General features: G+C 48.8%; 1 protein-coding gene across 2 annotated transcripts in view; it reads left to right on the forward strand.

Moving 5' to 3' along the window:
* The window catches only part of LOXHD1 (lipoxygenase homology PLAT domains 1), a 156,264-nt gene that overhangs the window by 66,107 nt on the left and 64,290 nt on the right, over positions 1-25,867 (forward strand). For both annotated transcript variants that reach the window (XM_044383194.1, XM_026496247.2), the window contains exons 13-18: positions 8,450-8,604; positions 10,262-10,422; positions 15,856-15,932; positions 16,800-16,996; positions 19,407-19,599; positions 23,603-23,763. In XM_044383194.1, coding sequence (XP_044239129.1) covers positions 8,450-8,604; positions 10,262-10,422; positions 15,856-15,932; positions 16,800-16,996; positions 19,407-19,599; positions 23,603-23,763 — 944 coding nt within the window. The remainder of the gene's footprint in view (positions 1-8,449; positions 8,605-10,261; positions 10,423-15,855; positions 15,933-16,799; positions 16,997-19,406; positions 19,600-23,602; positions 23,764-25,867) is intronic.

The raw sequence follows: 25,867 nt of genomic DNA on the forward strand, positions 1-25,867 counted from the left end.
CAATACCTCCTTCAGGATCATCCCATGAAGCTTCTCTGAGCAACATGCCCCACCTCTGGCTCAGGCTCCTGCCTCCTAGCCCTCTCATGACCTTGGTGACACTCCACCCCATCCTGGAACTCCTTCTAGCTCCTTCTTACCAACATTTCTTCTGGCCTGTCTTATAAGATGCATGGAGGATGGATTTTAGGGGCAAACCCATAAGAAGTTCTTAAGGGGGGAGAAGAAGAAATACTGGAAGTGGGCAAGAATTGGCTAGACTAGAGAGAGGATGAATTCAAGAGCTATTTTGAAAGTAGCTCTGGCACGACTTGGTGAAAGCATGCTGGGGAGACACAATGGCAAGACGAACTTTCTGCCCAGGACATTGGCAGAACCTGCAGATGAGGTGCCATTTGAGCTAGGTCTTCTCTGAGTAGGGGTTTGACAGACAAGGAGGGATGGTGGGGGAGCGGGGAGGAAGAGCGTGTCTATAGGTTACACGTGTAAACGTGCATGTAACATTTTAAACAGTGTGCAAGATGTGGGGCTGTCATAGCTGTTGGTTTTTATCTTCTGTAATACTATTAAAGAACCATTTTAATGAACAAAGTCTCTAGTGAACAGGATTAGATCGAAGGGCTATCTGTCCTGGCTCTATAGGAAGTTTCATGTCTTCTGGAGGGTCCTTGGCAGTACTTTCAAGCCCATGTCAACTTGGATTCTATCTCCCAGATGCTTTAACATAAAGTACATAAAGTACTGTTGTGCTTGGAACACCCCCATGTCCTCACTCTCCTCTGTAGGAACTTGGATCTCCTTTTGTGGTCTGGATGCTTCTTTGTAACAGTGGCAAGTCCCCCTTCTCCAGCTGGTACTAGAGTATAGTGAATAATGTGCAGGGCTTCCTGGCAGTCCCTTAAGTAGAAGGTCTTGGACTCACATAAAATAAGTACCAATTTAAAACCATTCTTGGGGGGCGCCTGGGTGGCACAACAGTTAAGCGTCTGCCTTCGGCTCAGGGCGTGATCCCGGTGTTATGGGATCGAGCCCCACATCAGGCTCTTCTGCTATGAGCCTGCTTCTTCCTCTCCCACTCCCCCTGCTTGTGTTTCCTCTCTCACTGGCTGTCTCTATCTCTATCGAATAAATAAATAAAATCTTTAAAAAAAAATAATAAAACCATTCTTGGGGCACCTGGGTGGCTCAGTTGGCTAAGCATCTGACTCTTGGCTTCGGTTCAAGTCATGATCTTGGGGTCCTGGGATCAAGCCCTGCATCAGGCTCCATGCTCAGCAGAGTCTGCTCGTCCCTCTCCCTCCCCGTCTGCTCTTCCACATCCCCCCACCCCCGCACACGTGTGTGAGCACTCTTCCTACCAAATAAACAGATACAAATAAATTAATTAAAAAAACCAGTTCCCTGACTTTGAATTGTATACTCTTGGTTTACTTAAATAGAAGGGCCAGTTAATGAAGCAATTAATGCCATGTCTGACAGCAAAAGGCTTTGAGGAGTGACCTCACTGACTGTCACAGACAGGGGACACAGACTAGATATGTGCCGCTTCCGAGGTATGTCCGCCCTGCCCTTCCTCAGGAGTTCTGTGAGACGGTAGAAGCATTGCGATTGGCATTCTTCCCCTGCGTGTGCAGCTGAAGTGATTACACACCACTGATGAGTGGGCAAGAGACCACTGGACTCAGTTGCTGAAAAGAGGAGCTTCTTGTTAATCAGGCTGAGCTGTAATTTTTAAATTAAAGTACAAGAGGCTCTGGTACTTACCCATCTGTTTGAAGTCTTTCACTGCTGATGGCTAACAATACAGTTATTTTTAACGGTCCGTAGACTTCCTGCCAGGAAGGAGCTTGGGACTTCAGTGGCTCGTGGGCTGGGAGGGGCCCCTGCAGAAGATCCAGAGCCCTGAGAACTTCCAGCCAAATGGACCTCAGCGCTCCTGAACAAACAGGACTGGAATTCCCCGGCCAAGGGATTGCTGCATTCCCTCATCAGTTTGCTTCTGGGAATTGCCTGATAGTTACAGCTGAAAGAGCAGAACTGTCCTTCGTAGGATTAAGAATAAGGGAGGCTGGTGTTCTCCTTCCCTTCTGTGCTTGCCATTTCAGTTCTCACGTCATTTAATGCTGTTCATCCCTCTTACTGCCATCAGTTCTGTCACTGGGAGCGAAACACAGAAGTATCAGCTTCTTTTATGCAGAGGCTAAAGGGTAAAGGCTGAAAACACTTAGCATTTGCCTTTTAGCCGTGGTAAGTCTTCGAATCAGTAAACATGGGATGCGCTTCCAGTTATTTAAGTAATCTTTAATTTTTTTCAACAACAGTTTGTAGTTTTCAGAGCATAAGCTTTTCACTCGTGTTAAATTTATTCATATTTTACTCTTTTTATGCTCTTTTGAATGGAGATGTTTTATTAATTTCGTTTTCAGATTGTTTATTGCAAAAGAATAGAAATACAGTTGATTCAGGCATATTGATCTTATACCCTACAACTTTGCTGAACTCATTTATTAGTTCAAATAGTTTTGAATGGAATCCTGATGATTTTCTATGTATAAGATCATGTCATCCATGCACAGAGATAGTTTTACTTCTTCCTTTGCAATCTGGATGCCTAACTGCCTTGGCTAAAACCTCCAGTACCATGCTGATAACAAATGGTGAGGGGCGTCTGGGTGCCCCGGGTGCCTTCGGCTCAGGGCGTGATCCCAGCATTCTGGGATCGAGCCCCAATCAGGCTTCTCCACTAGGAGGCTGCTTCTTTCTCTCCCACTCCCCCTGCGTGTGTTCTCTCTCTTGCTGGCTGTCTCTCTCTGTCAAATAAATAAATAAAATATTTAAAAAAAAAAAAAGAAGAAGAAGAAGAAGAAAAGAAAACAAATGGTGAGAGCAGATACCCTTGTCTTGTTTCTGATCTTAAGGAAAGCATCCAGTCTGTCACCATTAATTATGTGTTGGCTATGGGTGTTTCATAGACGACTTTATGAGTTGATGAAGTTCCCTTTTATTTCTAGTTTTTTGATGGTTTTCTTATCATGAAAGAGTGTTAGATTTTGTCATATATTTTTTCTGAACCTATTGAAATGATCATGTTATGTTTTTTATGCTGTAATTGTGTTTATTCTTATTTTTTTACTATGTTCAGTTAGCTATTGTGTAGTACATAATTAGTTTTTGATATAGGGTTCAGTGATTCATTAGTTAAGTGTAACACCCAGTGCTCATCACAGCACATGCTCTCCTCAATACCCATCACCTTGTTACCCCTCCCCCACCCTCCTCCCCTCTGAAACCCCAAGATTGTTTCCTGGGGTCCATAGTCTCTCATGGTTCCTCTCCCTCTGATTTCTCCCCCTTTGGATTCCCCTCCCTTCCCCTGTGGTCCTCCGTGCTATTGTTTATGTTCTACATATAAGTGAAACCGTATGATAATTGTCTTTCTCTGCTTGACTTACTTCACTTAACATAATCCCCTCCAGTTCCATCCATGCCGATGCAAATGATGGGTATTCATCATTTCTGATGGCTGAGTAATATTCCATTGTATATATGCACCACATCTTTATCCATTCATTTGTTGAATTTGTTTTTTATTCTATTGATGTGATACATTAATTGATTTTCAAAACTTGTATCCTTAGGATAAATTCTACTTTGTCAAGTGTATAATTCTTTATGTTGCCAGATTTGGTTTGCTAGTATTTTATTGGAGATTTTTGCATCCATATACATAAGAGAGATAGGTCTGTAATTTTCTTTTCTTGTGATATTTGTGTCTGGTTTGGTATCAGAATAATGCTGACCTCATAAAATGAGTTGGAAATATTCCCCTGTATTCTTTAAGAATTTGAGAAGAATTGGTATTAATTCTTCTTTGAATGCTTGGTAGAATTCAGTGGTGAAGACATTGAGGCCTGAGCTTCTCTTTGTGAGTAGTTTTTTTATTACTGATTTAATCTTTACACTTGTTATAAGTCTATTCAGATATAGCCAGTTCTGTTAGCCATTCTTTTACTTTCAACCTATTTATGTATTTGAATCTACAGTGTATCTCTCCATATAGCCGATAGTTAGATCCATTATCAGTTTTGCAAATCTCTATGTAATAGCATGACCTTTTTGGGTGTTTGACTTCTGATAGCTTTCAAGCTACTCTTCCCCTCCCCCTTTCTGCCTGACATCTGGGCAATTTGATAAGAAGACTGGATGCTTCCTCCCTTAACACTGGTGGAAAGTTCAAGCCATGCAAGTCCTGTCCACTCTCCCACCCCCCGCAAGGGAACCTCCTAGTCACCATAAAATCTCAATCTAGTCACTTCTCACTGCTGTCTCAAGCCATTTTGGACCTTCCTGGAAACCTACTATATTCTTCCAAGAACTCCTCATTATGTGCATGATACATCTTATATTCACTCTTGATACATGTGTGACATCATCAGCCTTGATATCTGAGCAAATAGGGCGTGAAGGGACCACCCTGTCTCTGCAGGGTGACCACACTCTGCCTTTTGATTGAAATATTTAGTCCATTTACATTTAATGTAATTCCTGATCTGGCAGGATTTATGCTGCCATTTTGCTATTTGTTTTTTATGTCTCATATCTTTTTTTCTGTCCCTCTCTTTTTATATTACCACTTTCCTTTGTGTTAAATATTTTCTGGAATACCATTTTTTGTTTCTTTTAATATATATTTTTTGTTATTTTTTTCATGGTTGCCCAGAGAATTACAATTAACATCTTAACTTATAACAATCTAGTTCAGATTAATATCAGCTTAATTTCAATAATATACAAAAACTTTACTCCAATATAGGCTTGTTCTCTTTCCCCTCCTTTGTGCTTTGCTGTCATACAAATTACATCTGTATACGTTATAAAGCCACCAATGAAGTTTTACGTTTATTGCTTTATGCGGTTGTCTTTTATGTAAGATATGAGAAGAAAATAATTACAAACAATAATTACACAATACTGTCTATATATTTACTATATTATTACTTTTCCTGGTGCTCTTATTCCTTTGGGTGAATTCAAGTTGCGTCTAATGTCTAATGTGACATTAAATTTAAATTTTCTTGTAGGGTGGGGTGCCTGGGTGGCTCAGTCTGTTAAGCATCTGCCTTCGGCTTGGGTCATGATCTCCGGGTCCTAGGATCAAGCCCCATGGTGAATCTGCTTCTCTCTCTGCCCTCCCCCTGCTCATGCGCTCTCCCTCTCTCTCTCTTAAAAAAAATTTAAAAATAAATACATTTTTTCTTTTAAGGTAGGTCTACTAGGGATGAATTTCTTCAGTTTTTGTTTATCTGAGACTATCTTAATATCTCCTTCATTTTTAGGTTCACAACAAAATTGGGAGGAGGGTATAGAGATTTATCATATACTCCCTTCCCCTACACATGGATACCCTCTCCATTATCATCATCCCCTACCAGAGTGATGCATTTGTTATAATTAATGAGCCTACAGTGATACATCCTCAGCACCCTGAGTTCATGGTTTACTTGTGGAGCACTCTTGGTATCATGCATTCTGTGGGTTTGGACAAATTTATGATGATATATATATATCCACCATTATGGTATCATACAAAGTAATTTCACAGCCCTAAAAAATCCTCTGTGCTCTGCCTACTTATCTTTCCCTTCCCCCCCTACCCAAACCCTGGCAACTGTTGATCTTTTTACTGCCTCCATAGTTTTGCCTTTCCCACCCTAACACTTTTTAACTTCATCAAAACCTATAATCCACTGATTTTATTATCACCTTCTTCTTATACTCAGTTTCCTCTATACCTGGCTCGGATTGCATTAGCCACCATTATAATCTACCTCTAAACATGCCCTTACCTTTTCTGCCGTTATATCTTTCTATCATGCTTGCCTGGATAAACCCTATCCCAGGTAAAGCCAACAAATGGCCTATTCAGTTATTATAGACTTGCTGTAGGAAAACATGCAGCCTTGCAGACTGGTCTCATTTTAAATTCATGACTCGGTATGTCTCAGTTTGTACTCAAGGCTGTCCTACAACCTATCACTGCCTTTGTGGCCACACCTCTGCCTTCCCTCCAGTCTCTATAGTTGTAGTTTCTTGAACCCTAGCAGAGCTAGTCCTCTATTTATGCTCTGGTCATTCTTCTTTTTCCTCTCCAAAGAATTTCACTAGTTCTTCTCTCCTACGTTATCATTTTCTTTTTCTCTACAGGAACATTCCCATTTAGTATAATAATCTAGTATCTCACATCTTAAACATTTTAAAATAAAACTTCTCTAAACTTACACCCCACTCCAGCTATTATTTCTGTTTTGTATTCCTCTTCACAACAGACTAATGGAACGATTTACATCTACTTTCTCATCTCCTATTCTGTACTCAGACTCTTGCTATAGGGCTTCGTCCCTTCCCCCACAATTGCACTAAGGCTGCTCTTGTCCTTGACACCAGTGCTTTCCATGTAGCTAAACCAAAGGTCACTCTCTGTCCTCTGGGGCATTTGCTACAGACGATCATTCCTCCCTTCTCTTGGCTTCAGAGACATGTCCAGCAGTACATTTTCCCCTTGCTTCACTGGCTGCTTCTCATCTGAGTTGCTAGCTTCTCCTGGCTTGATCTCTAATGTTGGTGTCCCTCTATAATCCTCTCTATAGGGATCTCATCTGGTCCCATAGCTTTCAACAGAATCCGTGTGCCAGTGATGACCAAAGTCATGTCAATAGTCCTGACTCTCCAGATACACATTCAACTGCCATCTTGGCCTCTCTTTATGAACATCTAATAGACAGCACACATTTATAATGAACAAATAGGACCATTGATTTCTATCTCCAAATCCACCCTTCCCTCAGGCTTCCCTACTTCTTACTGGAAATACTGTTTACCTGGTTACCCAAGCCAAAACCTAGGAGTCATCCATGATTCCTCTCTCCCTCAATTACTTATCCAATCCATCACCAAGTACTGTTGGTTCTACCTCAAAAATGTCTCTCTAATCTGCTGGCTTCCCTGCATCTCCACTGCACCCCCAGTCCTAGACACCCTCCTGTCTTTTCTAGACAACTGTAATTACTCTGCTAACTGACCTCTCTGATTCACTTCTACTTCCCCTACAATCAGTTCTCCACATGGCAGCCAGAGTGCTCTTTAAAACACATAAATCAGATCAGGTTACTTCTTGCTTAAAGCCCTCTAATGGCTTCCCATTGTATTTAAAAAACAAACAAACAAACAACAACAACCAACCAAAGGAAGTCACACTTCTTATCTTGAACTGTCACCCCGTCCCCATGCTGGCCTTGGGTCCACTTCTGGACTTCCTCTAATCCCCACTCACTCAAGCCATACTGGTCGTCTCTGTGCTCCTGGAACATTCGCTGCTCATCCCTGCACTGGGGCTTTGCACTAACTCTCACCCTCTTTTCCCAGAGCTTCCTGTGGCTGGCGCCTCATTATTGGCATTTTGCCAGACATCAACTTCTTGCTGCAAGCTTTTCTGCATCTCTAGGTCCTCTTCACTCCCTCACCGTACGGTCCCGCACTTCCATCCCTCTCTGGGACACCCCTCTCCTATGTAATCTTTGTTGCAGACATATCTCAGAAATTTTCCTGTTCGTAATTTGTTATGATTTTACTGTCCATTTTTCCTCTCCACCCGTCCATGGGGGCAGGACTCTGTCTTGCTCACTGCTGAGTCCCTATCCTCTAAGGGTGCCTGGCATTGGGCTTCATTCAGTCAATAGAAAGACGGCAACTGAATGAATGAGTGAATGAATGAATGAATGAGTTTCACTTTCTAGCTTATTCGAAGTGAGAAGGGAGGCTGCGATGTGCCGGGATGCAGGGCCACCCCCTCCAGGGTACATTTTCAACAGGGAAAAGAAGCTGCTACCCTCCCGCAGTGGCTGCATTTTGCACCTTTCCGTTCCGAAGCAAAGAGGAGCTGGTTCTGCTTCACAGAGAAAAGCTATCTTTCCTACTTGAGAGGACAGGACACGTATGAATTGGAGAATAGCCTAAGGCAAGAGAGTCTGCTGGGTTGGATGGAATCAAGGGTCAGAATGTTTGAATCATACTTGTGGTCCCCAAACACTGCCAACGCCCTCGGAGTCTCCTGGGGGAGCATATAAACAAAGCAGTTTTAGCAATCCTACTTCTGGAAACTAAAATCAGAGACGTCTCGGTGGGACACAGGAATCTGCATTCTTAAAAGAATTTCCCAGAGGATTCTGATGCTTGACCAGGCCTGGGAACCTCTGGTTTGTCTGGGAAGAGGGGCCTGCAGGTGAGCTGACCTTTGGGTGGGATGGGGTTGGCATAGCCAGCGAGGCAGCAGGGGCAGCCCGGGCGAGACCTGGAATGGGGGGCGGGGGGAGGCACTTAGAGGCAGGAGCCACAGGGCCAGTGCGGGGAGCAGGGGGCCGTCAGCCACTGTGTCACTTTCGCTCCCCGACAGTGGCCCGGTACCGTGTGACTGTGTGCACCGGCGAACTCGAAGGTGCAGGAACTGATGCCAATGTCTACCTCTGCCTTTACGGCGACGTGGGAGACACGGGAGAGCGGCTGCTGTACAACTGCAGGAACAACACCGACCTGTTTGAGAAGGGCGCTGTGAGTACGGCCGAGCCCCGGCCTGCCCGCCCGGCCCGGGCCCCAGGGCCCATCGCCCTGTCTTCCCGGCCCTGCTGCAGTACAGCTGACGTGGGCGCCCCAGCCGTCACGCAGGCGTACTCAGGGCCACAGCGCACTAGCATGCATGACACCCTCTAGCTCTGGGATGGTCCAGCTGGGACCCGGAGAGCCACCCTGGAGGGGTCAAGGTTCCCTCCCCACCCGTCAGCTTTGAGAAGGGGGTGGAACAGGAGGACATTTGGAGGTAGGAGTGGCCCCTTTCTTCCTTCGGGGTGACCAGGCAAGGAGGGATGCTGGGCACCTTGCTTGTGGGCTGAAGGACCCAGGCTAGTAGAAAGCTGGGACCTTTGCCTTCTCCGCTAGACATGACCACTGGTGGCACCTTGTCCATTTCCTTTTTGAAGGAGAAACCAAGAAAGACACTAAATGTGGGAGTGGAAGATCTGGGTTCTGCCCCTGGCCTCGTTACAGATGTGCTGGGTGCTCCCCCTCATTTTCCCCGCCTGTCAGACGGGTTTTCTAGGAGGCTGTGTGGGGCAGTGGGCAAAGTGTCAGGCAGATCTGGGGGGCAGACCCAGTGTGGGGCCAGTCGCTCCATTCCTCGAGCCTCAGTTTCCCCACATCTAAAATGGGGACGAGATGCCTGCGTGTGGCCAGCCGTAGGGGGGTTAGGAGCACAGATGGACCGCCTGGCCTGCATCACGGAGCGGGGCTCAGTGCAGTCGTCGTTGCGGTCAAGGGCGGCTCAAGGTGCTTACCAGGTGAAGCGGGTTTGTAGACTGACCTGACACAAGCCTTGGCTCTCTCCCCGCCTCTGCTGCCCCATCCTCGGCAAGGGCAGGGCAAGCCCTGGAAATCGAGTGGAGGTCTCTCTCGGAGGCCACTGCAGGCTGGCCTGGTTCTTGGGGTCACAGGCACAAGAAGGCCATGGTGGTAAAAATAATCTGAGTGTGGCGGGCGCACCGAGGTTCATTTGGGGAGGGACGGAGGGGGCGACTTCACATAGATTGATATGTTTTCTCTCTCCTTCCCATCCACACCCACCCTTTCCTACTCTTCCCTTCTACCTCTTCTGACTCCTTTGTCCATCCGGACCACCCTCGTGTTCCTGTTCCCGGAGGCTCCCAGGTGTGCTCACGTAGGCTTGGCAGCCCCCTGGCTCCTACGGCACTCCTGCTGTCCCAGCAGGGGCGGCACGACTGTGCAATTAGCAAGACCACTGGTCCCCCCGTCAGTCCTAGCCATGCCCCTCCTCGAAAGGGGGCTGGTATCCTTCTGTAGCAGGAGCCCAGGTTGATTAGCTAAGGAATTAATTCATGATATACGGTTAGTGACTCGTAACAGCTTAACGTGTTCCTCCTCCTTGTAGAAGGAGATCAGAGGGAATGGGCATTGTTTAACCAGAAATTACAGCCCTCCCTTGTTGGGAACTTGACATGGAATGACTTCCCACTGGGAGCAGTTGGAGGAGGGGTTAGACCTGTTCTTTCTAGGTATCCCCCAATCCACCTGTGAAAGACAAGTAGCCCAACCCATCAGCCTGCACTTTTCTGATTTCTGGGCCTGTGTCTCCCCTTGGTGTGTGGGTCCCAAGGGAGCCACCGTCCAACTGGCCTTGCTGTCTTCCCCTCTGCAGGCCGATGAGTTCACCATCGAGTCGGTCACCATGCGGAAGGTGAGACGGGTGAGGATCAGGCATGACGGCAAAGGCAGCGGCAGCGGCTGGTTCCTGGAGCGGGTGCTGGTGAGAGAAGAGGGGCAGCCCGAGAGCGACAACGTGGAGTTCCCGTGTCTCAGGTGTGTGGTCCTGCTGCTCTCCGTGCTCCCCAGCTTCGGTCCTGGGCCCTGGCTTTGGGGAGACTCAGCCCTGCCTGCTACCACGGACCAGAGAGCACAGCCGTGGCTTAAGGACGGAGCCGGGGCAGGAAGGGGGGGGCCTGCTGGTGGTGCTTAGACTCCTGCCCCTGCAGGTGATGAGCCACTGGTGTCAGGTGTCCCAGGGCACCGCTGGGGTGTCTATTTAAGTCTCAGAGTATCCTTACATTTTAAAGATACAGTACGACCATTTCAGAATTTAACTGAGTTCCTCAGAGTGTTAGTTACCCGCTGAATTCAACTTTTGAGTCAGGTGTTTTTTTGTCCATTTGTCTGGGCCTTCAACCACACCTGTCCCTGTGAATGTCTTCTCAGGATAGCTTACTTTGTTTTCATTCCCTTTCCCCAGCTTCCTAGGGAGGTCAAGTTTCTTTTTTCTTTCTTCTTAAACATTTGGGTTTCTTTCATAACCAGTTGGGTTATGACTTCTAGAAGGTACTGACAGAGAGATTTGTAGAACAAGGAGCAATATCAGTATTTTTTGCACGGGCGGGCGGGCCATCCACATTCACCTGGGCGATGTCTGGGGGGTGCATGCAGTCTGCCTGGCTTGGGGCTCTGCAACGGACTCCACCTGCACCCATCAGCGAGGAGCTGCTTGTCCAAGCTCCCTTCGTTAGGGCTGGCCCGGGCTTCTTGAGGGTGGCTGCACTAAGGGCAGTCTTCCTTGGAGTGGATGGGGGCAAGCTGCCCACAGCCCTGCGGTGAATGTGTTCCTCTTTCTCTAACCGTGCACAGGTGCACTCGTGTGCACGCACGTCCGCACAGACATATTTGCTACAGCTGCGTTGCTTACCACCCACAAGCCCAGGAGGAGCAAGTTCCCAGCCATGGAAGGCCACTGGGACAATCCCATGGGACAGTAATTATGAAACATTTTTGTCTGTGACAAAGGTCTCTACAGTCTTCGAAGCGTAGCCTCTGTTAGTATGACAAGGGATTACATTAAGAAGCTAAGTAATGACTCCCGCAGCTCTAGGTGAGTGGCACTAATGGACAGAAAGAGGCTCAGAGAAGGGGCTGAGAAGGCTGAGGAAGGCTTCTAGAAACAGGTAGAACTAGACCTGGGCCAGGAATGATCAGAGGGTGGGTGGATGGGGAGAAGGGGCGGTGGGTCATCCGGGTTGGAGAAGAGGCATTAGGCACAGGACCGAGGGGGTGGCTCATGCAAAGGCCGGCAGGGGGCCACCTGGCACGTGAGGATGAAGGAGGAGGTGGGAGAGCTCTGGTCTTTCTCCAAGTCCATCACTGACTCATGGCGCCCCCAGTGAGCCAGGAGGCTGCCCGGCTGGGATGCTAGGGGGAGCAGCCTTATCCCCATCCCCTCGAAAGATATTTATTAAGCACTTGCTATGCCCTTGCTCCCTGACCTCATGAAGCATATAGCCTAGAGGGGAACTGAACAATAAGCCGGTGAATAAACAGAGAGCCATACTTATGAACTGTGAGGTGTGGGATGAGGGAAACACACAATGGCGTGGAGCTGATGGGAGCGGACTCACTGAGGTGGGCTAGTTAGAGATGGAGGCGGTGGGTAAGTTCTGTCTGCAGAGGCGACAGTCAGGCTGACTTTTCCTGAGGGATAAAAAGGAAAGTGCTGGGGAAAGAGCTTGAGGCTTCTAGAACTTCAGTGAGACCAAAGCAGGTGGACAAAAGAGAAGGCCACCAGGTGAGGTCAGAGGTGGACAGAGGCTGGTGTCAGGCAGGGACAGGCAGCCACTATGCGGCTTTGGGCAAGGAACGTCCATCTGAGGAAGTTCCCTCTGGCTTCTGGGTGGAGGGCAGGCTATGGGGCATCCAGAGGAGAAATGGAGCCTGGCAGGAGGCTTTGCAGGGCCCGCAACGGCACGTATCAGTTTGCTAGGCTACTGGAATAACACGCTACAGACTGAGTGGCTTAGACAACAGAATTATTGTCTCATAGTCCTGGAGGCCGGAAGTCCAAATTCAAGGTGTCAGCAGGGCCGTGCTCCCTCTGAATGGGATTTGCCCCATGCCTCTCAGCTTCTGCTGGTCACAGCATTCTTGGCTTGTAGATGGCCATCTTCTCCCTGTCTTCACGTCGTCTTGCCTCTGTACACGTCTGTCTCTGTGTTCACATTTCCCTTTTCTATGAGGACACCAGTCATTTTGGATTAAGTCCTGCCCTAATGACCTCATTTTAACTCCCTAACCTCTATAAGGACACTGTTTCCAAATAAGGTCATTCGGAGGTACTGGGGGTAAAGACTTGAACATATCATTTTTAGGGGACACATTTAAACCCATAAGGTGGCAGCTTGGCCCTAGGCGGTGGCAGTAGAGGTAGGGGCAGGGAGCTACACCAGAGACAGGTCCCGGAGGTGGAGCTTGTAAGGGCAACTGGAGACCCCAGGTCTCTGCGTTTGGTAGGTGGGCAGAGGTCGTGCTCCCTGCTTCAGCAGGGAGCCTGGGGTGGGGGAAGGCCTGAGGGGGGGCTGGGCTGGACTCCGGGGGTTTAGCTGGGGTATATTAGGTACGAGCTGCTTGTGAGTCAAGTAGGCAGTCGGGCCTTGAGAAATAACTCCAGGAAATGAGAGCAGAGCAATGGAATTTAAAGTCAGGGAAATGGTGGGATCCTTCAGGGAGAGTGGATGAAGAATTGCGAGGACTGAGCCCTGAGACAGGTCAGTAGGAGGACAGGGAACCTGGGAAAGGGGATGAGGAAAAAGTCGGTATGCCCACACTGCCTGCTTTGCTACATGCATGGTACAGGGTGACTGTGGGACTAGGAGTCTAGCCACCTCCCTGCTGTGTGGCTTTGGGCAAATTTCTTAACTTCTCTGGTCTTCTGCACATTCCCGACCTGCATATGACCTACTGTGATGGTGAGGGTGAAATGGGGTTGCGCTTTGAAAGGAGCCGAGTCGGCCAAAGGCACAGGTGATGCTGATTGCAGGGCAGGAGGTGAGCCGAGGCCCCCAAACACCCTAGAGCTCTCCCTGCCCCCAAACACTTAAAGCGTCCATGCATTTTTAAGAAAATGAATTCCTGTACCTTGCTGAGGCATGTGGTGATGGCATTACGGACTCAGGGCCCGGGAGGCCTTTGAAGCCCCTGGAGGTAGAGCCTGCCCTCCCACGCAGCTGCTTTCTCACCTGAGCTGTATGTTTGCCTGGGGGAGGACACACCGGGCCCCTTTACCAAACTTCCCTGCCAGGGGCAGGTGGTGTAAACGTTTAGCCCTGGCAGCTGTGTGAGTGTTGCGTGCACACCTGTGTGCACACTTGCACATGCTTTGTGAGCCCGGGAAAGAGCAATAAAATCACCAGCAGAGGGGCTCACCCATCTAGCGGCATCTCACGCTGAACCTGGACCCAAGTGTCTGAAGCTGAAAGAAAATGACTATATTTGGAAATATCTATTAATATCCTTCTGTTGGAAGCTAAAATGACAAGCCGTGGTGTCCCTTTACTGCTGGGGTGGGCCTGGGGGTGGGTGAGTGGTGGAGAGAGTGGCGGGAGGGTGCGTGGGTTTCCCAAGGGCCACAGGCCTGCTGGCTTCCATCCTTCCCGTCCCTGTGAGTGGTGGCCGGGCCAACCCTTCTCTGCAGTCTCTGTCTGTGGGAGATGCCGGGTGACCTCCACGGGACAGAGGGGGAGGCTCCTAATGGGCTCACTGGAGGGACTCGAGGCAGTAGTCCCTGCTCTCAAATATCCCCCGCCCCCATCATCAGTGCCAAGAATTCTGCAATGGCATCTCCATGTCTTAGAATCCCAGATGATTTTGGCGTTCGAGACTCGCAGCACCAAAGCCCATGACAAGTGTCATCACTTAGCTGCTGATGAACATTTTGTGCGAGCTAACCGCCAGCAGGCAGCAACATCCGGGGGGGAATAGAAGAGCCTGTGCTTGGGGAGGGAGGGTGAGAGAAAAGGGATGGGGACCCTACCCTCGGGTGGGGTATAGTGGCAGAAGGACTGTGGTTTAGGGAGGCCTGAGCTCCATGTCAGGAGGGCTGGAGAGGAGGCAATGCCTTGGTTTCCTTTGATGGGTTCTGTGGCCAGGGAGGCACCTCCCTGCCAAGAGTGTAATAGGGCTGGGTTGCCAAGACGAGCTCCAATGTGCAGGCAAATGGGGAGACACTGGTCCAGAGGCAGGTGCCTTGGCTTCCCCATGGTGCTGGAGAACACTGAGGGTGTCTGTTCTGCTGCCGTCACCTGTATCACAGACCCTCGTGAGTACTGGGGCCGGGGCATCTCTGCTTGCACGGTCGTCTGATTTCTCTGGCTGCGTCCCCGTGCTCCGTGGGGATGGTGCTCTTCAGGTGAACCAGTCCAGCGTATTGCCCCCGGTGGATGGCCAGCAGAGAGCTGGGGTCATGGCCCACTCTGATGAATAGATGAGTCCCTGCCGTCAAACCCAGCCCTGTGGGGTCCAGACCCAGCTTCTCCTTGTTGGCAAATCTCATTCCTCCCTGAGGACTCCGAGCAAGCCCCTTCCCCACAAACTGTTCTCATTTCTCCAAATTCCTGTTACACTTACTTTGGTCCAACAGCCATCCTTGTCCTGGCTTTCAGTGCCTTGGCTAGTCTATCGTATCTTCTTTTTCTTTTAAATAAAGATTTTATTTATTTATTAGAGAGAGAGCGTGTGTGCACGGGTGTGGGGAGGGGTAGAGGGGGAGGGAGAGAGACTCTCAAACAGACTCCACACTAAGCGTGGAGCCCGTCATGAGGCTCCATCTCCCGACCCTGAGATCATGACCTGAGCTGAAATCAAGAGTCGGCTGTCTAACCGACTGAGCCACCCAGGTGTCCCTAGTGAGTCCTATCTTCTTAACTAGACGACCTCTTCTCTAGGGGTCAAGCAGTGTCTTCCTGATGTCAGCGTATCTTTTCTGCCTTCTCCCCGTCCCCAGGGCCCTCAGCCCAGGGCCCTGTACACAGTGGGCTCCCCCAAAAAGAGGTGATTGTTTGTGCTGATAACAGTGACTCCGGCGTTCTTGGCTTTCAAGACAAACTCTTTAGTGTGACTGCCAAGGTCCTACATCCTGTGACCCTTCTCATTTCCCTGCACACTAGCTACCCCTTCCCCTCACTGTCTTCCATCCACAGTGGCCTTCATTCAGCCCCTGAAGGCTCTGCTCTGTCCCAGCATATGCCGTTCCCTCTTCTCCCAGCCAACTCTGTGTCACTCTTCCAACCTCAGCCAATATCACCTCCGCAGGGCAGCCCTCCCTCCCCAGTTTGGGTAGTGACCCTTTGTTCTCAGCTCTTGTAAGAGTCTTTTCCTCGGCCGAATGCACAGTTCTGACCTCCCTGGTGACCCCGCAGGAGCAGCCCGACGGTTGGCTGCCGGCCGCTCAGAGCTAACAGCCCCTTGTCTGCCCACCAGGTGGCTGGACAAGGATAAGGATGATGGTCAGTTGGTCCGAGAGTTGCTGCCCAGTGACAGCAATGCAACACTGAAGAGTGAGTCATCCTTGTGACCAGGTGGCGGGTGTGTCCCTGGGGAGAGGGGCGCCCTCCCCTTGGTGCACAGAAGCCAGCCCTGAGCTCGTTGCTTCATTCCCCTGGGTCAGCAGTCGTGAGGGGGGGAGAGGAAGAGGCTCTGAGGGACGATCTGGAATTTTCTTGGCTGTCTGGGCGGTGTAGACAGTCTCTTTGTGGCATTGGATGTGGGGCCCTGAGCGCACACAGGCCTCTTTCCGTATGAGCAACAAAGGCAGTAACGCTAGCCAAACAGACGTTTCAGATCTTTCTGGGTGATGAAATGGAGCACCATCGGCATGGTGCCCTGTTCCATAAGGGGATTTAGGTCCACATTAGAATGTTGCTCCTGGCTGGCTCCTCCTGAACTGTTGACATCTTGAGCCAAACATGAACCCTCCTAAGGCTCTGATCCCTGGCTTGTAAAGCCGAGATCAGAATACTTAGCAACAAACAGCCCTGCGTATATAACGCTCTAAACACTGTCTGCCAAGCTTGACCCTCCTTTGCCTCCGTTTCCTCATCCTTCAGATGAGTAGCTGGACAAGGCGGTTGCCTTAGGTCCTTCAAGTCTCTTGCACTCAGTGTTCTTCGAAAGCTTTCCTGTTCTTGGCATGCGCGCACCTTATGGGCGGGCCAAGCAGGGATTCGCATCCCACGTTGTCAATGAGGGGACCCAACAGAGATGAAGGGAGCCCTACCCCATCACAGGGCTACTTAGAGCAAGGACTGAGCTGCTGACCCCCAGCCCAGTGTCCCACCCCGGCTGCAGACCGCCCTCCTGCTCCAGCCCTTCCCACCTGCCCTGCGCTAACCCCTCCCTCCCTGCCTCCCCCTTGCACTGCCCAGACTTCCGCTACCACATCAGCTTGAAGACGGGGGATGTCTCTGGGGCCAGCACAGACTCGCGGGTCTACATCAAGCTCTACGGGGATAAATCTGACACCATCAAGCAAGTTCTTCTGGTCTCCGACAACAACCTGCAAGACTATTTTGAACGTGCCCGGGTGGACGAGTTCACCCTCGAGACCCTGAACATTGGAACTGTAAGTCTCCATCCCGAGACTGTGCGACATGGTCTCACTCACGCCACAGATATCCACATGTGGGTGCCCACTCACATGCACGTGCATAAACACTCCCACATCACACACATCCATGCATTCACGTGCACATGCATGAACCCGTTTTGAAGGGGAAAGATGCGCACTTGGGGGTGGGTGGGATACGTTGTTTTCCAGCTATGACCCAGAGCTGCAGAAGATACGTGACCAGTGGTTGAGCTTCTGCAGTCCCTTTAGGGATGGAATGCCTATTTTTGGTGTCTGTAGTCCCAACATTTTCTTTGCCTACCTAGCCAAGACCAATGCGGCTGGGTCCCAGACACTGGAGAAGGGGACACTGGCATGCAGGGAAGGAAAAGAAGGGCTGAAAATACTTCCCAATTCCAAACTTGGGTTTGCATCTGAGGTATGCTCAGGAAACTCATTTCAGTTGCACCCCTGGCAACACTGGAGAGATTCTGCCTTTGAAGATGGCACTGAGGGTCTCTCTCTGTCAAGGCCCAAGGTGGCCCTGCTGCTAGCAGGCTGAGCTCTTCATCTGGAAAAGTTCAGATCTAACCCCCTGGACCATAGTGCTGGAAACTTTTCTAGAAATTTCTGAGCTGGGTTTCCTATGACCACCTGTCCTTCTCAAGGTGTGGCTAGTCGGAACTGGGACGCTGACGAGCCCCCCGTCTGCAACCTTACTTTCTTGCAATCCCTTTGCCCTCTTTCAGGTACTCCATGAAAATGCTCTTGGGGAAAGATCTCATGTCAGCCCTTTATACTTTGATGGTAATGAGTTTAAATCAAGGTTTTCCTTCGTTAAAATGTGTTTACATTTTCAGCTGAATTAATAACCATAGAGTGAAATGTTGTTCCCTTTACTGAGGATTTCTGGCAACAGCCAGCAGATAGATGAGACATCTAAGGGGAGGGGGTGGTGTTTGGGGCCTTTCCTTGTGTTTCTGAAACCCCCCAGCAAGCAGTATGGCTAAGAGGTCGGGAGGGTCAGTCTGGCTGCTGATTGCCTGAGGCCCTGTCTCCACTTACCTGCCAAGCCTGTCTTCACCTTTGTTTGCATTCATAACAACGCAGCAACAACGGGGGATGCTAATGGGATTGTTGTTAGCTTTAACTATATTGATAACACCCCTGCCCTCAGTAAGCGCTTAATCAATGCTAGCTGCTCCTGACTGAACAGTTGCTCCAGGGAGGTGCTAGGCGGTCCGGAATTGAAAGAAGTTAAGGAGTTCTGTCCTTAAAGGAGCTTCCCATTGGGTCAGGTAGAAGACACTTGTCCCTGTCTTCACTCTTCCCAGCTGGTCCTGTCACTGTCCCAGCACCAGAGTGAAAGCTCTCCTGTGACCCTGGGCACCCACCCAAAAGGCTGTCGGGCTTTGTAAACAAAGCTGGTTTCCTTTCTATAATTCCAGGGGACCCGAGCTACAGGCAGGCACTCAGTTATGATGGTGTTTTCATTATCAGCTCAAAGAGGCACTTTGTTCTTGTAAGAGCAAAAACAGGGCTTGGAGGGACAATTCTCCAGAACCAGCCTTCTGGCCTCAGACTCACGGCTAGCATTACCACTCCAAACCATCACAGAGAGAATCTGCAGGGGAGGCTTGGCAAGGATCTCCAAGGCTATTGGATAATTCCATCTAATGGTAGAATTGCCCTGCAAACAGCATTTCAAAAAAGCACTAAAGTGATTTGAATGTTGAAAAACCAAGTACTCCTAAGGATGGTAACGCGATGATCGATGCAGTCATCTATGTTAAATGTAAAGATGTTAAAATGTAAAATAGCAAAGCAAGGTGACTGTTGGGTGTTACTGGAAAGAGAAGGATGTTCCTCAGGGTCGAGTGAGAGGAGGGGTTGAGCAGAGAACCACAGAGAGGCTGTCCTGAGAGGTCATCCACCTATCGTCTCACCTCTAGGATGGGTACGTCAAAGAAATACAGAAATACATACAATAGTGTATTGTTTAAAACAAAACAAAGCCAAATCAATACCATGGCTATCAGAAGCAAATGGTTAATGTCTTGAATGTTTGCTTTCTCCTGCGGCCACCACCCAAGTACATGCTGGAGCTTTCAAAGTCCACGCCATACCCACTCCCCTTGCTTGCTTCTCACAATTTCCCCAAGAGGTGAGCCGCTCTTAAGAGGAGAGAATGAGGCTACAGGCAGGAGAAGTGGTCCCCTAGTTCCCAAGCTGGCTGATGGTGGACAAGACTGGGACCCAGTGTCCTCCGGCTGAGCCCCCGCCCCCCTCTTCTGGGCAAATGAAAGTCTGGGTTGAGGACAGCAGTTTGCACCAGTGTTTGCGGGGCCAGGGTGGGTAGGGATGGAGGCATAGAGGTTTCCACGCACCAGCTCTTTGCTCACTCGCACCCTGGGTTTCCCCCCAGATCAGTCGGCTGGTGATCGGGCATGACAGCACGGGCATGCACGCCAGCTGGTTCCTCGGCAGCGTCCAGATCCGCGTGCCCCGCCAAGGCAAGCAGTACACCTTCCCCGCCAACCGCTGGCTGGACAAGAACCAGGCCGACGGGCGCCTGGAGGTGGAGCTCTATCCCAGTGAGGTCGTGGAGATCCAGAAACGTATGGAAGAAGCAGTGATGGGACCATCAGCATTGTTTCCCCTGTGGGATGGGGCAGTAGGGAAGGGGGAGGGACTATGGGGTGACTCGGATCTTGTTTACAAGGGGGGAGCCTGAGGGGAGATAATGGGGCTTCTGATTGCCTGTGGTATTATAGTTCTTGGAGGGGCAAAAGGGCTCATTTTACAGAGGGGAAACTGAGGACTCGATGGATGAAACATTTTTTTCTGGAATAAAGGCAGCAAATGACTCTATTAAGACATGCACATTCTTGGCCCTGTGTACAAGAGTTTGAGACATAGTCTGTGTCTTCCCTGGGAAGACTCGCTGAGGAGATAAAGCTGTTCATTCATACATTTATTTAGTAAGTATGTATATAGACTGTTTCTCTGAGCCAGCACTGCCCTAGGCACAATGTAGACTAAATGCTTGCCCTTTTGCATTCCACCACGGGAGGCACACAATAACTCTATAATACAACGCCAGGTGAGAGCTATGAAGAAAATGAAACAGGATAGGGCGATAGTCATGGCGTGGCGGTGGAGGACATTTTTGGACAGGGTGGCGACATCTCTGAATGAAGGTGAAGTTCAAGGCGATCTGGCCACCCTTTGTACATGATGTGAGAGCCATAGTTACGGTAGGGGTCAGAGAAACAAGAGGTCATCTAGAGGGTCAGGAAGACAGTGGCACCAAAAACTGGTGCAGAGAATGTCACTTCCCTCACCTCTGCATTTCTGCATCCACCCTGAACGCTCTGCCCAAGGCTCACTTCCACCAGAAGTTTCCCTGAGAAAGAACCCCAATATGAACGCATCTCTTCTTCCTTGCATCTTTTCATGTGTGTGTTTTCTCTCCCCAACTATCCTGTAGGTTCCTTGAGGGCTGTGTCACAAACATATACGTGGTTTGTAATGGTACCTGCCACTGTGATTCTTCAACTCTTTTCCTCTTTTTAGAAATTAAACTTGATTTCCATCACAAGATATAGATTTTTAAAAAGCAGTAGTTCCCTTCCCTTACTATCTCCCTTCTTCAGAGGTAACAACTTTTAAATTGCTTTCACTTTTCCTCTGAAATTTATCTCTGTGTTTTTAATAATTTGCTTACCAATTTCTTTATTATTTTATTCATAGACATTAACTCTTGACTTTCTACAATGGAAGAGGAGGGTTTAGCTCTTTGAATACACATGCATGTGTGTGTCTCTGTGTGTGTGCGTACATACCCATTTCCCCTCCTTCCAGCCTTTAATAAAATTAAATCAATATTCAATTTTTACGTTATTATGACTATGTAAATATTCATTACGGAGACACCTGTTGTATGATGATTGCATTTGAATTATTGCACAACTTTTTGTATTTTTCTGGTGTTAATAATAGCCTCATTTTCATTCGTGTAGTTTTCTATATACCCATCTGTATTTCTGTATACCCACCTATCTGTATTAGGGTGCTAGGGCTGTCATAACATATACCACGACTAGATGGCTTAAACAACAGAAATTTGTTTTCCTGTGTTCCAGAAGCCAGAAGATCAGGGTGTCAGGAAGTTAGGTTTCTTCTGACGCCTTTCTCTTTGTCTTGCAGATAGCTGCCTTCTTGGTGCCTGTTCATATGGTCTTTTTTTGGGCATTTGCATGCGTGTGTCCTAATCTCTTCTTCTTATGAAGACAGCAGTCATATTGGATTTGGACCTCACCCTAATGGCCTCAGTTTAACTTAATGTCTCCTTAAGGCCCAATCTCCAAATAAGTCACATTCTGAAATACTAGAAGTTAGGCTTCAACAATGAATTTGGAAGGAAGAAGACAATTCTCCCATAACATCATTTTACCTCCATCCCTCCAATAGAACTAAAATTCTTTTTGTAAGTCCAACAGCAATTCTGTTTCCTCTCTGCCTCCTTCCACTCACTCCCTGTCCCAAGACATTCCGTTAGGAACCTCTAAAGGTTCTAGGCTGCCATGAAGCTGTCCTTTGGGACTTCTTTTTGGCCATCTTTTTGGAAATTCCTTTCTTTTTCCTCCTGTTGGATCTCCGGTTTCCTGGACTTCATGTCTTCCTTTTCTTTGGTTTCTTCTTTCTTTTCATTTCTACTGAGTAGTTTCCTGAGAAAAAGTGCACAGAAGAGAAATGTCTGCAAATGTCTCAGGAATCTGGCTCATTACAGAATTCTGGTTTAGAACTCATTTTCCCTTAAAGTTTAGAAGGAAATTATTCTACCATCTTCTATCTCCCAGTGTTGCAGTTGGGAAGTATGATGCCATTCTGTTATCCAAACTTTCGGGATTTTTTCTCTCTCAAGTTTTGTAAGGCCCTAGTTGTACCCCTGGCGTTCTGAACTTTCATGATGTCCTCACTGCACTTTGTGATTTTAATCTCATCCATTGTTCTGGGAACTCATGGGCTCCTTCTAGAAGCATTTTTTAATTCTGGGACTTCTTTCGATATTATTTCTTTGACAATTTCCAACTTTCTATTCTCTGTAGTCTTTAGAACTGAACTCTTGGTAAGATGTTGGAATTCTGATTTTCTTACCTTTCTATCATTTGTCATTTTGTTCTTGGGAAATTTCCTCTTTTGTTCTTATGAACTGTCCTTGACTTTATCCTTGCTCTGGAGTATTTCATTTCAGCTACCACATGTTAATTTCCAATAGTTGGTTTTTGCTCTCTGAATGCTAATTTTTATCTATCCAAGGTTTGTGTAATCCTGGCTGCTTATTGCTCTAGGATCTGAGAGAGGGAATGAGGTTGGGAGTTCTCTCCATTTGGAATGTCAGCTTTTACTGAATCCCCTTGTTGTCCATACGCTTACCCGCTCTCACTCCCAGCTGATCCTGGTATCTCTAGTTCAACTTCTTTAGGCTCTCAGCCAGTCCTCTTGCTTTCTGCAAATCTCTCACATTGCTTTGGTAATGGAAGATTCTCCATCTTGTTGAAAATAAGTCTTATCTTGGGGGAAAAAATCATGATATTGTGTTATGGCATTGCTGAGAGCACAGGTCTTGTAGTCGTCGCTGAAAAACTATGACCCACAGTTCTGGTCGACATTTTGCTCTTCGCTGGGAAGTGCCCTCTAGTGGTGCATACCTGTAACACATTTCCACCCTCTAACTGCTTGATCAAGTATGACTTCAAAATACAGAGCTCTTTCTGTGTAGATGTATATGTTGATAATATACGAAAGATGAATATATTTAAATGGAAATTATTATTTCAGGGGCGCCTGGCTGCCTCAGTCGGTACAGCATGCTACTCTTGATCTTGGGGCCATGAGTTCAAGCCCCATGTTGGGCATAGAGCTTACTTTAAAAAAAACGAGAAGAAAACAAAACAACAACAACAACAGAAATATATATATGCGTGCCTGGGTGGTGCATTCAGTTGAGCGTCCAACTCTTGGTTTCGGCTCAGGTCTGATCTCAGGGCTCCACACTCAGTGCAGAGTCAGTTTGGGTTTCTCTCTCCCTCTTCCTCTGCCCCTCTCCCTCCCCCCACCCCCATGTGCACACGCATGCTCTCTCTCTCTCAAATAAATAAAATCTTAAAATTTAAAAATTTTCTCAAAAAATTACAATTTCAATCCCTTGTCCTTTACTGAAAATAAGGAAAAGAGACAAACACACAGCCTTTGCTTCTTTCTGTTCCATGATGTCTGCCCAGGGGTTGGGCACACAGCAGAGAACGCCAGCTGGTAAATTGACTACCCCTCACTCCTGGCTTCTGAAGTCACATGCGGTGCAGTGGATAACCGGGCTTTGGAGTCTGATTGCTTGAGTTTGCCATTTCTACCACCTACTCAGGTCCTCTAAGCCTCAACTTGTCAGCCTGCAAAATGGCGGTGACAGTCCTCATGGTGTTGCTGATGAAAGGATTAGAGAAGACAATGCCTGTGAAGCCCCAGATGTGGTACCGGGGCAGGAATGTCTGTTTCGTTACTATCCCTGCTGCTGTTAATATCACTGAATGTCCTGTTTCCCCCCATGTGCCTACCCAGTGGTCCATTATGAGGTGGAGATTTGGACGGGGGACGTGGGCGGCGCGGGCACCACCGCTCGAGTCTACGTGCAGATCTATGGCAAGGACGGCAAGACAGAAGTGCTCTTCCTCTCCAGCCGCTCGAAAGTTTTTGATCGTGCGTCCAAGGACACATTCCAGGTATGCGGGGTTCAGGCAGTGGGGGTGCCCACAGAGTGCCAATGGGTGCCCCAAAATGAAGGGATTGGACTAGATCAGTGGTTCTCGTCCCTGGCTGCTTCTTAGAATCACCTGGAGAGCTTTAAGGAAAAAAATGGCTGCTCGGCCCACCTCTGGATCAGTTAAGTCAGAACCTCTACGGTGGGATATGTTTTCTGGGTTATGCTTCTAGAAGCTCTACCAGGGAGGCTAAAATGCTGCCATTCTGAGTCCTGCTAGAGTAGGCGATTCTAATTTGGCAAAGAATGGCATGAGACCCCTAATTACTGCAGCCACTGCCAGCCTCTGATTCTGTGGCTCTCTCTGCCTTTGGGCAGGGCCGTGTTTCCCAGGCGGGATCTGGGGCGGAGTCTCCAGGCTGTGTTCTCAGTGCCCCAGGACTCTGCACTTCCGCTTGAGTGGAGAAGAAGAGATGAGGATGTGAGCATGTTGTTGGTAGGAGAGGAGGATGCAAGTGGGATGCCCCTTGGGGGACATATCTGTATTGTTTTGGGTTTTTTTTTTTCAAGATTTTATTTTTTTATTTTAAGACAGAGGGCAAGTGAGAGCACAAGCAGGGGGAGTAGCAGAGGGAGAGGGAGAAGCAGGCTCCCCACTGAGCAGGGAGCCCGATGTGGGGCTTGATCTCAGGACGCTGAGATCATGACCCCGAGAAGGCAGCCGCCTAACTGACTGAGCCACCCAGCACCCCAACTGTGTTCTACCTAGGACACTAGTGTGTGTGTGTGGGTGTGGGTGTGCGTGTGCAGATGTGTGTAGCAGGGAGCATGTTCATGCTGGGTGTTCTCTGTGTGTTTGTGTGCCGCAGACAGCTCTGAGCAAGGAGTCCTGCCCCCGTGCCCAGCCGAGAAGGGCCTGGCTGAGCTGGACCAGGGTGTATGGAACGTTAGCGGTGGAGGGGGTCTCCCTGAATCCAACCCCCCCATTACGCTGCTGAGGAGGTAGAGGCCCTAGCATTTCACCTCTCTGAGCCTCACGTTCTTCATCAGTTCGAACCTAGCCTTCCTCACAGTCCTTGGAAGGGTCCAAACAGTCATTGTCAGAGAAGGTCCTTGGGAAATTGTGACCAGCTGTGGAGACGTCACAGAGCAGGGCATCTTCCAGTGCCCCCAGGCTGTGTGGCTGGATGTGGTGGTGGACGCGGTCATGGCTGGGCAGACAGATGTGGGCACGGGATGGTAAGCAGGCCTGCCTGCAGAGGTTGATGGCAGGGATGCTGTGCCTTGGAAAATGCTGGAGAGGAGATCTCATGTGCTGAAGAAGGGACTTACCAGGTCCAGAGCCCATCCCCTCAGTAGCCCAGAAGAAAAAAATGCCTCTTTCTCGGGGCTCCTGGGTTCCATTTTGGCTGATCATTTTCTCATAAAGGTGGTTTTGGCTACATCGTAGCTTCACGAACAGAGTCAGAAGACCTGAGTTCTCATCCAGGCCTGGACTCCAAATGTGGGGCATTGAGCAACGCATGAGACAGCCCCAGGCCTTAGTTTCACTAGGACACATGTGGGAAAATCGGTGGCACCAGACTTTGAAAAGTGTCGGACACCCAGATAAGGGCCCATCAGAATGGGGAACCCTAAGAGTGGCCCAACCAGCAGGCACCCCACGTGACCCCCCCCTGAGCTGTGCAGGGGCTGGACCTCATGCAGTGTGAGGCTTAGAACAGAGTGGCAGACTGAAGGCTGAGGACCTGACCCTCTGAAGAAAGCTGAATCCGTCCACACTGCCCTTTGAGCCAGCCGTGCGCCAGACCCCATGGGGGAGAGAAGCAAGAACGAACAGTCCCTGTCTTTAGGAATTCCCACTCCAGTGGGCGGGGAGCAGCTCACGTGGACAGTGAGACCATCCGGGACAGGCCAGGACCATAGCCAAGCTCTGTGTCTCCCGTGTGCTGGGGGAGGGGCTCAGGCTTCCTGGGAATGTGGGTGAGATTTTTTTTTCTTTTTGAAAAATAACACTTTTTCTTGCTTATTACAAAAGTTATATGTGATTCATGATTAAAAAAAATAACTTTGGAAAGAGAATGCAAAAAGCACAAACTAAAAAGGAAAGTAGCAATAAAGCTCAG

Source organism: Ursus arctos, unplaced genomic scaffold (assembly GCF_023065955.2).
Source record: "Ursus arctos isolate Adak ecotype North America unplaced genomic scaffold, UrsArc2.0 scaffold_17, whole genome shotgun sequence".
Lineage (NCBI taxonomy): Eukaryota > Metazoa > Chordata > Mammalia > Carnivora > Ursidae > Ursus > Ursus arctos.